This window comes from Perca fluviatilis, chromosome 3 (assembly GCF_010015445.1).
Source record: "Perca fluviatilis chromosome 3, GENO_Pfluv_1.0, whole genome shotgun sequence".
Taxonomy (NCBI): Eukaryota; Metazoa; Chordata; class Actinopteri; order Perciformes; family Percidae; genus Perca; species Perca fluviatilis.
Genome location: NC_053114.1, coordinates 36,081,035 through 36,094,990, shown reverse-complemented (window position 1 = coordinate 36,094,990; position 13,956 = coordinate 36,081,035). Strand labels below are relative to the sequence as shown.

Here is a 13,956-nt window from a genome sequence, read left to right as displayed (position 1 = left end):
CACAGGGCCGGAAATGTTTATGCCTATCTGTAGTAAAATAGACATGGTTGAGTTTGGGTCTGGGGACCAGGGATGGAGGTAGCCAAGCCTCTCCTTGTCCTCTTGTTCACCTCGGTATGTGGCCTGGGTCAGAGGGACATCTATGGTCAGCATCAGGCTGTGTGAGGTGGAGGCTGAGGATAGCTACTGTCATCATGGGGTAAATAGAAGGAAATAGGGGACTGATTAGTGCTAACACAGGCCCAAAGATAAAGGGCTGTGGTCTTGCCAACTGAGGCCGGGCTCGACCAGTAAACAACCAGTGGGGTGTCTAAATGGCCTGGGGGTCAGCCCGTGGCTAAACCTGAAGGCCTCTCTCAGCACCGAGTCTTCTAAACACAAGATCATACGCACTCTGGCACGCAAGCACACGTGTACACATTTTAATGAGTAGGAGGCTTGGTAACACACATTCAGATTATCAGAGGCACACCTATACTCACAAAAAGTGGCTGGAAACAAACATATAAAGAGGCTTAACCCATACTCAATGTACACAAATGTACACACACTCTCTCAAAGCAGAAGTGGTCACTGGTGTGTTTAACGTGTTTAATGGAAGAGGTGAGCAGACTTCAGTGTGTCATGACTTTTGTCATCCTCATTGAGTTGGGACAAAAAGCTTTTCCCCATCAATTTATAGGATGTGATGCACATTAGAGGATGGATACCCGACCCAAGCCCAACGGGACCCAACGGGACCAGACGGAACCAGACGGGACCCGATGGGACCAGACGGGACCAGACGGGCGGGGTTCGGACAGATATTTAGAAATGATGTTCGGGTTCGCGTCGGGTTCGGTCACATCAGCGCGATAAGACACTGAACATTTTAAATTTAAAACAGCTTATTATGTAGGTAGCCAATGGGCCTGTTTCACTTGATGCAAAGTTATGTTTTTGTGACACACAGACATACAGACAGACACACACACACGCGCGCCTGTGTTAACGTGCGCTTGTTGCCCCGTGTGCGCTGATGCGCTCATCTGTTGACATTTCTGAATGCCTTCCTACAGTTGCTTAATTATAGTGGGCTTTCCACACAAACAAACGTACATGTGTCATTAGTATGAGAAAAAAAAGAGATTTTAACTGTGTTGGGCTCGGGTCGGGCTCTGACATGAATACCTTAATGCCTGTCGAGCTCGGGTCGGGTTCGGTTACTGCTCTGTCGGGCTCGGACAGAAAAATGCAGCCCAATCCGCACTCTAATGCACATCAAGGTGATGATGTACAAACATGGTGGACTCAGATTAACAGTTTTTTTGAATGATGTGGCTTTTATTGGCTGTATTTTGATTTTGCACTGTTACTATAAGCTCATTGGACTGCTCTGTCTTTCCTTTCTTGCCACTCATTCTGTTCACAGTCCAGCTTTTGGAAGAACTGAAACAAGCTCAGAAGCACGTCAGAGCAGGTTTCAGATCAACTACGAATTGCTCATCAACGCTACTTGCTCATCAACGCTGTGCTAGAGACACTGAAACTGTGCTACACGGCCAGCATGGCAATGTGAAGTCTACTGGCTGAGATGGTGATACAGTCTGAATGCACTTTCTGGCACTTTCTTAGCCTGACACTCATCCCAGGAGGATGGGTTTTTGATCCAAACCGTAAGGTACAGTTTCTATAGGGAGTACAGCTTGCCCTGCTTCCTCCTGGTCACCGTAATCTTTGGTGTCTCCTCCGAGTCAGGTGTAATCAGTCACACACCGCCACATGTTTTGACACCTGTCCTGTGTGGTGTGGAGGAAGTTAGCATATTACTCTGCTGCAAATCACACCCCTTTCCTTTGGAAACACACACACAGACAATCAAGCCCATCTTCACATGAATAAAGACAGACAGGTGGATTGTCAGAAAAGGATTAAAAAAAGAGGGAGAGGAGAAGAAAGGAAGGTTCCCTTACATTGTGGGTTTTTTGAAAAGATGGTTGGATGACTGGGGAGGCGAGTGACTGTTAATGGGAAGAAATGAACATGCTTTACTGGTGGATGTGACAGGAAGAGACTGTTCTTAACAAGGCATCAGAGTCAGTCTGAGTTACAGATCCATCACTTCTCAGAGGCTGGAAAAAGGAGGGGGGGCGGGGGGGATGCATTTAAACATATTCAGAGAGGGAGAGAGTCTGTGAAGGGTAGAGGAGAAGAGAGAGAAAGAGGTATTTGAGTGTGGCTGACAGCACTGCATTTAATTTGGGCTGCCAGATCCTTTTTCATTTGACTCCCTCTCAACCAGCTTAGAGGCTGCGGAGGACTTGGAGGCGAAGGTTTGCCAGGATGTCTCAGATTAGCACTGATGTGCCACGTCACACTTTTAAGCCGGCCTGTAATTCATGTTCAACAGGGGGATACTCACACATTACACTGTGCTGTGCAGGACGTGATTAATTGACTCACACTCTAATATTGGGTGTAATTTGCCCATCCTCTGATGTGAAACTGACTTTATACTAGACTTACTGTATGTCGCCGTCCCAGGGATGTTATAATAGTCTTGGCTCAGAGCTGTGTAATTTCTCAACTGAGGATAGAAGCTCAAGGATGGAGGGAATCACTTCAGGTAGTCTTTCCACTCAATTCCATGCAGTTTAATATTTAGGGAAAAACTTAATCTGGCCAAATAGTTGTCTTACTCAAGGATGTAGTGGGTGGTTATCCAGCCAATTTCATTTTAGCTTGTGACCACTTTCGTTTGAATTGAAAAAGGAGATTACAGAATGAATATGAAGATAGGGTTGAGTTTGTTTGGAATGGCGTGGCCCAGGTCATACTGTCGTTCACACATCTTTTCATTTAGTTCTACTTGATGCAGCTATTTTCTACGTCTGCTTCTCTTTTTCAGACTATGCTCTTCTTGGCTACAGTGGAGGAGGAGGGCCAGGAAGGAGAGGGAAGGAGGGAGATGGCAGAAACCCTGCTGTCTTCCTTGACAGACAGACACCAGCAAAGACAGACATGGAGAGACAGGTAACAGTGTACCACCAGCTTTGTTCTTTCCATCGGCTCCATCTCTGACAGAGGTGTGAGACAAGTAAAGTAGGACACTTTATGAAGCATGAGCACTGTCGTATATTCAAAATGGGAACACTTTCACACACAAATAAGTAAAGTCACTCTAAACTCATTTTGGAAATGAGCTATTCTGGTTAATATTTAAAATCCTGTGTTAAATTGCCATTTTTTTGTTTTGTTTTTTACACAAAGACAACATGTATTCATACATTTTGCAGTTGGCTGCTCAGAAAAGTTGTATGTTTCTATTTTAGTTACCTTGATTTCCCCAAAACAAGGTCATACTGTATATGTTGCGAGCTGAAAATCTCGAAAATTGTCATTGCAATTAGATTGGCCAAAACTGCAGTGAGTACATGCTGTTTGCGAAACCATTGAAACTAATGGTGATCATTAACCCTCTCAGGTAATGAAACAAACTGAAACTTTGGGCTTACAACAGACCCACAACCAATAAATAACACATGCTAAACAATTGGGGTCAAAGGTCAACACTCAGGATGTGAATATGAGCATCATAACCAATAAACAACAGGGGGCTAATATTTAGTGAACCCTTATTAAGGAAAATGGGACACACCCAAAACTTTGACGCACACAACAACACACGAAGAGGTTAGAAGGACCAGAGCTATTGGAATGTTGAATGATCCGAGCGAGACCAATTGGTTCATTTGTCCGTGGGGTCTGGTATGGTTAATAACTGTGATTGCGTCATCAAGCAAAAGAATCCCGAATCATCACCTTAGTCCCGCCTTCATTCAGTGATGTGAATTCCACAGATGCGCAGCGGTGTAGTTGGTGTTTGTTTGTGGTCCTTGGGCCTGGCAGCTATCACAGCTATCACAACGACACACGCGTCTTGGATAAGCCCAGTCACTTCCTTCCTTCCAGATAAGGGCAGAGAGCTACGGATTAGAACACTGGCCATTCATTCAGATAAAGGAGGCCTCACACACACACACACACACACACACACACACACACACACACACACACACACACACACACACACACACACACACACACACAAAACACAGTGTTATTTTAGCTGTTCATGCTCTCAGTCACTCTCCCTCTCAGCACTAGCAAGGACACACACAAACTCTGGCATGCATGTAGATCTGTATTCACATATGTTTCACTGCTTATTGTCTCTATCAACAGATTTGACCTCAGTGTTACACACACACACTCACATACACACACACACACACACACACACTTTGGACCAGGCATGAACCAGAGCCTAAAGAAAGCAAAAGTGCCAGGCGCAGAATCTACAGACTAGAAATTCCTGAAAGCAACATCATTCTTTCGATAGATATATGTTAACTCCCTGCGGTGTTGCTGCCCTCGTCTTTCCGTGACGCCCCTTTTGTTTTGAGTTGTCCCCCTCAGTTGACCCGTAACTATGCCCCATCCAGATGAGCCTTGTAAACAGGCTGTTTCCACACACCTTGCTCTGCTGTGTCGACGCCCACGGCCTCACAACTCTGATGTAGGGCCTGCTCTGATAGTGCATTCCAGCTGCAGGTGCTGAAAGCTAGAAACCATCTCACCACACCCTAACATCAGCGCTGTCCCCCCACCATCCTGGTTCCCCCACCACCCACAATGCAACGTCACCACCTTTTAACCATGTCTAACCCCTAGACTTAGACCCTAAGATCCTGACAACCACTATCACAAACCAGGACAGGAAATGCTCCGTCCTTGTCGGCGGGGCAGGCAGACGTTTACTCTATCAGCAGTGAAAGACTGATTAGATTAGTTTTGGAGGAGGGCAAGCGTCCCACACAATATGTTTGAACTCCAGCTGCTCCTGATACCTCCTCTCCCCTTTACACACATTAAATGTCTATCCCTAATCCCCCACCGCCCCCACTTACAAAAAAGCCAGGGGTCATCCTGTCAAGTGGCTGTCAACAGATCTCATTTACACAAAACTAAACACATGGCTATGTGCAATGTTAAGTGGGACGTACTGGTGCTGATTAGAGATTTGCAGATAATGAGGGTTAAGGATTGAAAAAAAGAGACAAAGTCATTGTTTTGAATTAAATATACAGTATATTACAGAATCAGACATACAGTGAGTGAATTTAGTTCACGTCAGTCAGATGTATTTACAAACTTGATTTATTTTCATAAAAACACTCCCCAAAATAGGACTTTTAAAATTAATTTGCTGAATCTTTTCGCTGCTTCCTTTTATATCTGGCGTCCTAATTAGGTTTTCACACAATATGCAACAGGCAGTCTTTCATCATAATATCGCCTTTTGTTTCCATGGTTTCCATTCAGCGCATAATGCTTGCAAAAGGATGAAAAACAAAAAAAAAAAAAGGCGTGATTGATGACTCTTGCTAGAGGCACATAAACATAAACAACCAGCACTGATTGATTAAGTTTCTCACTGACTTTTGTTTCTTAAACACCACTTTAAGCAGCACACTCGTGGGGAACGTGGGCCTGCTCACTGCCATTTTCTGCCTCCGGGGCATTTTTAGCACGACCAAGAAGCAAAGAAAGAGAAATTGGACCTGGTGACCAGTGGTTCTTCACAAGTGACTTATAGGCACTTTGAGTGAGTGATGCCTCGGCTCGCCCCGCTCGCAGAAGCAGTCCATTCGTTCACTCTGAGCCAACAAAGTTATGAGAGCTTTTTTTTATTCTTATGAGCTTTTCTGGTAACTGGGTTTTCCCGATGCACATGGTGAATTCTTTGATAGATGCTGCCCTCCGTGTCCCTTTGGTAAATGCCCCGTGAGTGCCCTGGAAATAGATGGATTATTATGTGTGTGGGTGACTGTACTGTAGGAGAGCAGTTGAGTATGCCACACAGGAAGTACAGATTGTAGAGCAAGGCGACCTCCAGGGAACAGCCCTATTAGGAAATGGCACATCTCAGTGGCACTATACAACTGTAGAGATTCAAAACGCTTGGTACTGGAAATATTAGGTTTTAAAAATGCATATTTTGTTTCACATCTACGCAAATATGGGTAAAACAGGATTCATTGTTTGACAAACACTGGATGTATGTAGATACAAAATCCAACCGTATAGTAAGTGCTATATTTGAACGTACCTAGAGTGGATACTTGGTGTGATCCTACCTTGAATGTGGATGAGGACAGTATTGCTACCTTTGAACCTCCTTGATGAGGTGACCTAATGCTGACCTTCCAGAGCCTGGAGGTCACTGCTCTGACCAACATAAAAAAACAAAAAAAGCTTTTTCACAGCCGGTGAGCAAACACTGAAGGGAACAGCTGTGAGTTTTGTACTGACCATGCAAACTGCTGTAGGCTTTGTAAGGTCATTATATGATAATGAAAATCATTACAGAATTACATGGGGGTTTAGGACATGAGAGCAGCGGGGAGGGGAGGGGAGGGCCACATTGGGTTTGATAAATGGACTGTGAAGGTGCCCATCTGGCCCTCTCTATGGCTTTTTCTTCCTGCTCTTTTATCCACTCTCATCCTTTACTACCCCTCTTTCATTCCCCTCCTCTGTTCTCCAGTGGGCCAGTTTAAAAGCAAGCAGGCCTGTAGTGAAAGATTAACAGAGTGCAAACCCAACTCACCTCTGTGGAGGAGAATAGAAGAGGGGAGACAGGCGGAGGTGTTTATGACCCAAAGCAGGGTTTGTGCATGACTTGGCAAACCCTGTCCTCCCATCTCTCGGTGTGGGCCGGTAGGAGAGTAGGCAGCCATTGACCTTTGGCATCGGAAACAGTTGGACAGTTTAGGACGTGTGAATCGCTGTAGTTTGGAGGCGCCTTGGTAATCTTCGTTTAATTTGGCTTGGGTGGTAGAGAAGGCAGAGAAATATGGCAAGCGCAAAGAAGTTTGTTACTGAAAACAGTTAAACTGCTACTATTTTGCAGCATTTTGGTTTTATACCACGTGACAAGAGAGAGACAGTGAATTCTGCAGCAGTGGCCAGGGATGGAAATACATCATATTCATCTGTGTCACATTGAGACATTTTATGTGATTTTGGACTGCACAAATACATTTACGTGAGGGCTTTGCAAGGATGGCAATTTGTACTAAGGCATTGCATATTTCCTTTTTCTTATTTTTTTATTATGCAAGTGTTAAAATTATATATCCATGAGAAAACATCTAGTTCCTTTTACTTCCATGTAGTTTTAACATTTGTGTTATATTTTGGATTATTTTAAAAACTCAGATTTTTAATTTACAATGATTTTAATGAATGCCATTTTTCAATTAACCATAGGCGAATGTCCTTTTATTATCTAATTCCATTTCAGTCGCCCTTTGAAAAGACAAAGAGTTGACCCACACCGTACACAGTGTCACGATAATAGCTGTACACTCGGAATCTGTGGCGTAGTACATCTGTCGCCTGAGTTTATTACTTTTCTCCAACTTGTTGAGAGTTAGTGAGGTCTTTATCCTAAGACAAAGACAACATCAGCTGACATGGCAAGCAGAGCTAAAGGACACAGAAGGAGGTCCACGTGTCCACAGCTGCACTCATCACTCAGCTGTCCAGCTTGACCCATGACCTGTAGGACCTTCTCCCAGCCTCCATCGGCTTTATGTTTCCTGCCATTGTCATCCTCTCTTGTCCTCACCTGGACAGGGCGCTGCTACACAAAAGGTCCAGTCTGTCATCAAAACCAAGGGTCACCGGGGGCCAGCAGGGGCCAGAGAGCCGAGGTTGAAGCTGTGCCCAGCCGGGGGTGACCCCACAAGTGATGTCAGCTACCAGTTGCACCTCTATGGAGGCAAAAAAAAAAAAAAAAAAAAGAGGAGAGAGACCTTCATTGCCTGGCACTTCATTCCAGGAGTGGTGACATTTCTTTTGTGTTGTGCCTGACAGACCCCACCCCGATTCCCGCACTGGGGTGGGACAGGGAGTTAGGAGACAATGGAGGTACCCTGTCCCAGATGGGAGTTGGAAAGATTTTCAATGTCGTGTCCACAATTAAGATGGACAGACCACAGCCTTGTCTAATGTGGCCAATGACCTCTTTAAATCCCTAGAAATGGAGACGCCATACTGCAGGGATTACTCTAATGCCATATACAACTCACTCTCTTTATACGCTCAAGGTTTTGCTGGGCACAAGTTCCCATAGACCTCTAGTAAATCTGTCATCTGTTGAGATGTCATTGCACATGTGATTGGGTTGGGTTTCTTTACCTTAGGGGTTTGCTCGTTGCACCTGTGTGTGGTGGGTGGAACTGTCATGCCACAACCCTGTTCTCTATCTGTGTGTGTTTGTCTTTGTACCTCCTACTTTGGCCGTCATCGACATCCCTGTGTTTACTTGGTTCAGGGCACTGGAGGAGAAAACAAATAAGTACATGTCATCTGTCTCTTTCATCGCTGGCCAGCCTGTAATTAGTGCAAGCGCAGTGGTTAGCCTAAGACGCTGTCGTCTAATTTGTCTGTCTTTATCTTAAACATGTCTGTGTGGTCCCTGAGACCAGTTACATTCGTGCCGCGAGATCGCCTGTGGCCTATGTGTTTGTGAGGTGTGCGTTTGTGTGTGCTTGATTGTAATTTATGAATTCATCTCTCATGCAACCGCCCCTATTCAGCAATCAGTCAGTTATGCATGACATGTCCTGACCTTAGCAGAACCTCACAGCTGCTGTCGCCGTAGCAGTTGTACTCCCATTCTAGTTAGCTCCCAGGCTGGAAAGTACTTCAGAGTATGTCTTATTCTTGCAGGAATAAGTTGTGTGAATAAGATGACTGGTGATGCTATTTCTTTACCGTCTACTTTCTTTACAAACAAGTTCTACCTGTGTAAATATGCACTTACTTCTATCTTGCCTGTTCTCAAACAAGTCAGTAATTGGCGATGAGGTACATGCTTTCTCTCGTTTTGTGGTTAAGTGTGGGAATGGAAGGCTTGCAACTGGCAGGAATCAGTATCACGCTTTCTCATTGTTAATTTCCCCTGCTTATCCTTGACTGACTCACAACAGCATTAAATTTCTCACATGTTTTAATGGAAACAGTCATTTCATAATTATGCATTTCACAGTAAGAGCTTGGCAATGCAATGAGGCACAGAAAGGGAGAAAGAGAGAGTTAAAGATGTCATTAAAAGTCCCACAGACATTTAAACACACTTGTTGCAGAGACAGCTGCCGTTAAATGCTGCCTTTTTTAATATGGAAACAAGATTTGTGTTTGGAAAAGACAATGTGGTAAGGAGAGGGGAGGGGGGTCTGGGTTTGGGCCTGTTTTACTGGTAGTCACGAAAACCAGGACATTCTTTCTGGTCAGACCCAACATCCCAGAGAGCTGATAGAGCATGATTGGATGAGGATGTGTTGCAGGCATGTGAAACAAACGGCAAGAACATAGCATTATGGGTCAGTGGGGGTGGGGGGGGTGCTCACCAAAAACACTGTCATTACAGTTTATCTCATCTAAATCCTGTTTGTCCTAGGTTGAATCATAGAAATGTTACCAATTTAGGATTTCTACGCTGAAATATGTACATGTGAAAAAAATGTTGAGCAGTTAGTGAGCTAATTACATGAGCACAAGTATAACCGTGACATATCATTATGTTGATTATTATGTGTAGGCCTTTAGTAAACATACAAACAATCTTCACATCATACGCTTGTAAAGTGTTTTGTGTATGATTTGTTACAGCTACTTGAAGGTGCTGGGTTCGGGTCGGTTATGTCTCTATCCCAGAAAATAATTGAAAGAATGTATGCCGTGTTTTAACACACACACACGCACACACAAACACACACACACACACACACACACACACACACACACACACACGCACACACACACGCACATTATAGATGCATGCACACCACATGCTCCTTTCTATTTTTCTCCACCTCATCTACTACAACCACCCCACCTGGGCTCTTCTTTCTCCTTCACACACCTCCACCCCCCCCCCACTCTTTACACACACATCTTTCTCCCCTCCTCTGTTAATTATAACCTACACCGCTGGAACACTTCATTTCATATCAAGCATATTGTCTCTTCAAGGCTGGCAGGCAGGTCATAAATTATCCTGAAGGTGAGGATGGAAGTTGGAGGAGATAGTTATGAAAATTTCATCTGTCTGCCATAGCGGCCGCAGCTGCTCCTGTCACCAGCCGTGTGCTGGAGGAATTACACCGGGTCAGCGTTTGTGTATGTGTGAGGGTGTGTTCTTCACTTTGTGCATATGCTTAGGTACTTGAACATGTGAATGCTTACAGTGTGCACGTATATGCAGCTCTCACGCGTGCAAGTCTTTGTGTATCACCACATTTGTCCCCTTGTGCACGTGCGTGTTCCTGTGTGTGTGTGTCGCTGGGCCAATGTGTACAGAGGGTTGGCCAGGTAAGACCTGCCTGTCAGCGTGTGGAACATCTCTGGCGTCCCTGTCACCCCAGGGCCCCCAGCTCTGCCCCGAAGCAGGGAGACTGGGAGGGGGGGGGGGACAATCTCGCAGGGCGGTCCCCAAGCTGTCTCTGTTCATTACCGCTACAAAGATGGGACGTGGCCGGCAGGTGGCCAGACCTTTAGTCCTTACCTACTGTGATCATCTGCTGCTCCACTCTGTGGATGTGTGTCTGTGTGGGTTGGGTGTGTTTGAAAATGAAAAAGAGTCAGAGGCAACCCATAACTTATGTATTCAAGCAGGGAAGTGCATACTTTATGTTTGACCTATGAATGTGCGTTTATGTCTTTGACAGATTATTGCATGGAAGCAATGTGCCTGAGCAGGCACATCTCTTAATGGCTATGCTTACATATTTACAAATGTATTCTGCATTTGGAGAAACTGGAGTGCTGCTGTGGCACTTTTTTGACAGAGCGCGGAGCTTCTCTTCTCAACAGACAGCCACTCCAAGTGGCAATTAGTAAGAAAAGAAAAACACAGTAAAACTCCCCCCTCGTCCCCTCCCACGTCAATTTGCAGTTTCCTGCAAAAATTCTATTAGGGCCAAAGTCCATAGCTGTTAATTACAATTCTAACTAGCTTGCCTCCTGACGAATGGATGGCTTCAGCAGCGATGTAGGATAAAAGGGATATCAGCGATTTCACTTCCCTGTACAAAGGCTGCCTCTGAAATGGGTCATCAATCCCACAGTGATAAATGTCTGGTGGAGTAATGACTCTCTTATCGGCGCTGGATTACTGCAGATATTTGTAATTAGTGTAGCCACACAAGTCCCCGACAGATGTTTTTGAGGCGGCACAATATTGAAGCCTTGTTTTAGTGCTAAATGGGAACTTTCTGCAAAGAATAGGGATAGTTAGAGCTATTGTATTGCCGCAGACATAGGTGAATCTCAAGAACTGAACCGCTGTTTTGTCAGTGGGAAGGTGGGAATGTGTTGTGCTGCCGGGGGGAGTGAACGATTCACTTTTAACTTCCATTTCTCATGTTTTGGGTTGAGATTCACTAGCCGCCCTGAAGTTTTTTTTTTTTCCTCTTCCTCCTCTTCCAGCTCTCATGAAATCACAATGTGATGTATTCAGCCTGAGGTGTAGCTCTATTCACAATGCAGTTTGACACTACCAAGCCCTGCTCCCCTCTGCTTTCACAATGCATCTGTACAGACGGACTGCTGACAAGTCTGTACCACTAATACAATTGTCCTGGCTGTCGTTGACAGCGACTTTGTCTAAAGATGTGTAATACACACACTCTGAAAACCTTTGATTCATTTCTGTCTCTCTCTCTCTATAAATATGTGTATATAAATATATTGTAGTGAACTGGTGCCAATGAACCCTTTGTGTCTAGATTGGGTTGAGAGCCGTGTTCTGTTGCCAGTATGTACTGTACACTCACCAACCTACTGTCCGACACACCCACAAACCTATACCCACACACACACAGCCTGCCCGGCACTGACAGACGTGTAAGCAGATGCAGCCAGAACTGGTAATGGCAGGTGATTATAAGTGGCACACGTGCCAAACTAATTAAACCCCTGGGTTGACAGCATTTGGTGGCACTGGCATTCTGGCATGCTGGCATTAGAATAATTGTAGCAGCAGCACATTTCACCTGCGAGACTGCAACTAACAACGTCATTTATTTTACAGCAGGCTGCACCGGATGTTGCTACAGAGGCCCGAGTTAGCTTGCTTAAGGTTTGACATGTATGGCAACCCTTGGCAGATAGGACAGCTTCTCTCTGTCTGTTAGAGCCATAGACAAATAAGAAGTTCATCCTCCAACTGTTTGTTTGAATTTGTGATTGTGATATTGATAATAATGATAATAATAATATAGTTTACAAAGAACTATAAACCCACATACATACAGTTTTCCAGTACGTCCATACTTTACATGCACACACACACCCCTTTAGGAAGAATATACACATTAATATATTTGTAGATCATAGATGATAAAAAAATATAGCAGACAATATATACAAATAACATAACTGGGACGAAAATAAAATTAGAAAATTCTAGCTAAGAAATTAAGTTTTAAGAAGTGATTTAAAGTGCTCATATTATGCTCATTTTCAGGTTCATAATTGTATTCAGATGTTGTACCAGAATAGGTTAATGTGGTTTCATTTTCAAAAAACACCACATTTTTGTTGTACTGCACATTGCTGCAGCTCCTCTTTTCACTCTGTGTGTTGAGCTCTCTGTTTTAGCTATGGAGTGAGGCATCTCACTTCTGTTTAATCTTTGTTGGGAGTCGCACTTGCACAGTACCTAGGTAAGGACATCTAGCCATTAAGAAGCAGAGCATGAGGGCGTGCCACGCTAGCAGCTAGGCGAGCATTATAACGTGTGTGACACAGTGACACACGTTTGTCACGGAAGTAAAGGCTGGACTACTATAGAGCTGTTTGGAGCAGTTTGTGAACAGAGTTTTCTCTGGAAGATGGTAAGTCCCTTTGGGGTGGACTTTGAGTTTTTTCACTTTGTAAACCTATAACATGCACAAAAAAGATATAGAACACAATAAAGGAAAGGGAAAAAGCCAAAAAGCATAATATGAGCACTTTAAAGGAGGACACCGTGTCATCAAGCCTTATATCTTCAGGTAGACTGGCCCACCTCTGCATGTCCCCCAATAAGGACACACTGCAGCAGACAGGCAGGCAGGCAGGAAGGAAGGAGACAAGGACAGGAGGACGAGTGCCTCAGGTCGTTCAGTTCTCAGGTCATCACTTCTCCAGCTGGAGGGCTGGAGCTGTAAGCCCACCTCACAAAGGTCAGAGCCATGCCAGGAGGCCAAACACTGCACTAGGGGGCACACCTGCACACATTCTGTGCATCTCCCATACATACAATTCTCTCTCACTCTCTCTCTCTCTTTCTCTCATGCACACACACACACACACACACACACACACACACACACACACACACACACACACACACACACACACCTGGATGGTTGAGTAATAATTCTTAAAATACCTTCAGTTCTGTGGAAACTAGTCTGGCTGCAACCGACTTGACTGATTCATGTGATTGCCTTGTGCTGTGCAGCAGGTGTGGCTAGGCCAGGTGCACACTGTGCTGCATCACAAGGTGTGTGCACTCTAGGCGAGAGGTACATCTGATACAGTTTCTTGTTTTTGTCAGTCCTGTAGTGTAGAAGTGAGTGGGGTTATGCAGGTTATGCACGTATTGTCAGATGTATGGGGCTGTGGCTTGGCTGTGGCATATTATATGCTTTCATGTGATATCTAACCAAGACCTGAGATAACCATTCTCTAGTATCTGTAAATCACAGTTGTGACAAATAGAATAGGCCGCACTGTCTTGTCCACCTGCACATAATTGCTTCTTTTGCTTTAATGCATACATATCACTTGCTGAAACATCGCTTACACTTTTCAGGTTTTATTGCGCATGCACAGACTGTGTTCACTCTCGATAGC

General features: G+C 44.6%; 1 protein-coding gene across 2 annotated transcripts in view; it reads left to right on the top strand.

Annotated features, from left to right (window-relative positions):
• Positions 1-13,956, top strand: part of fto (FTO alpha-ketoglutarate dependent dioxygenase) — a 120,256-nt gene that overhangs the window by 51,428 nt on the left and 54,872 nt on the right. For both annotated transcript variants that reach the window (XM_039795315.1, XM_039795314.1), the window contains one exon: positions 2,888-3,012. In XM_039795315.1, the coding sequence (XP_039651249.1) occupies positions 2,888-3,012 (125 nt within the window). The remainder of the gene's footprint in view (positions 1-2,887; positions 3,013-13,956) is intronic.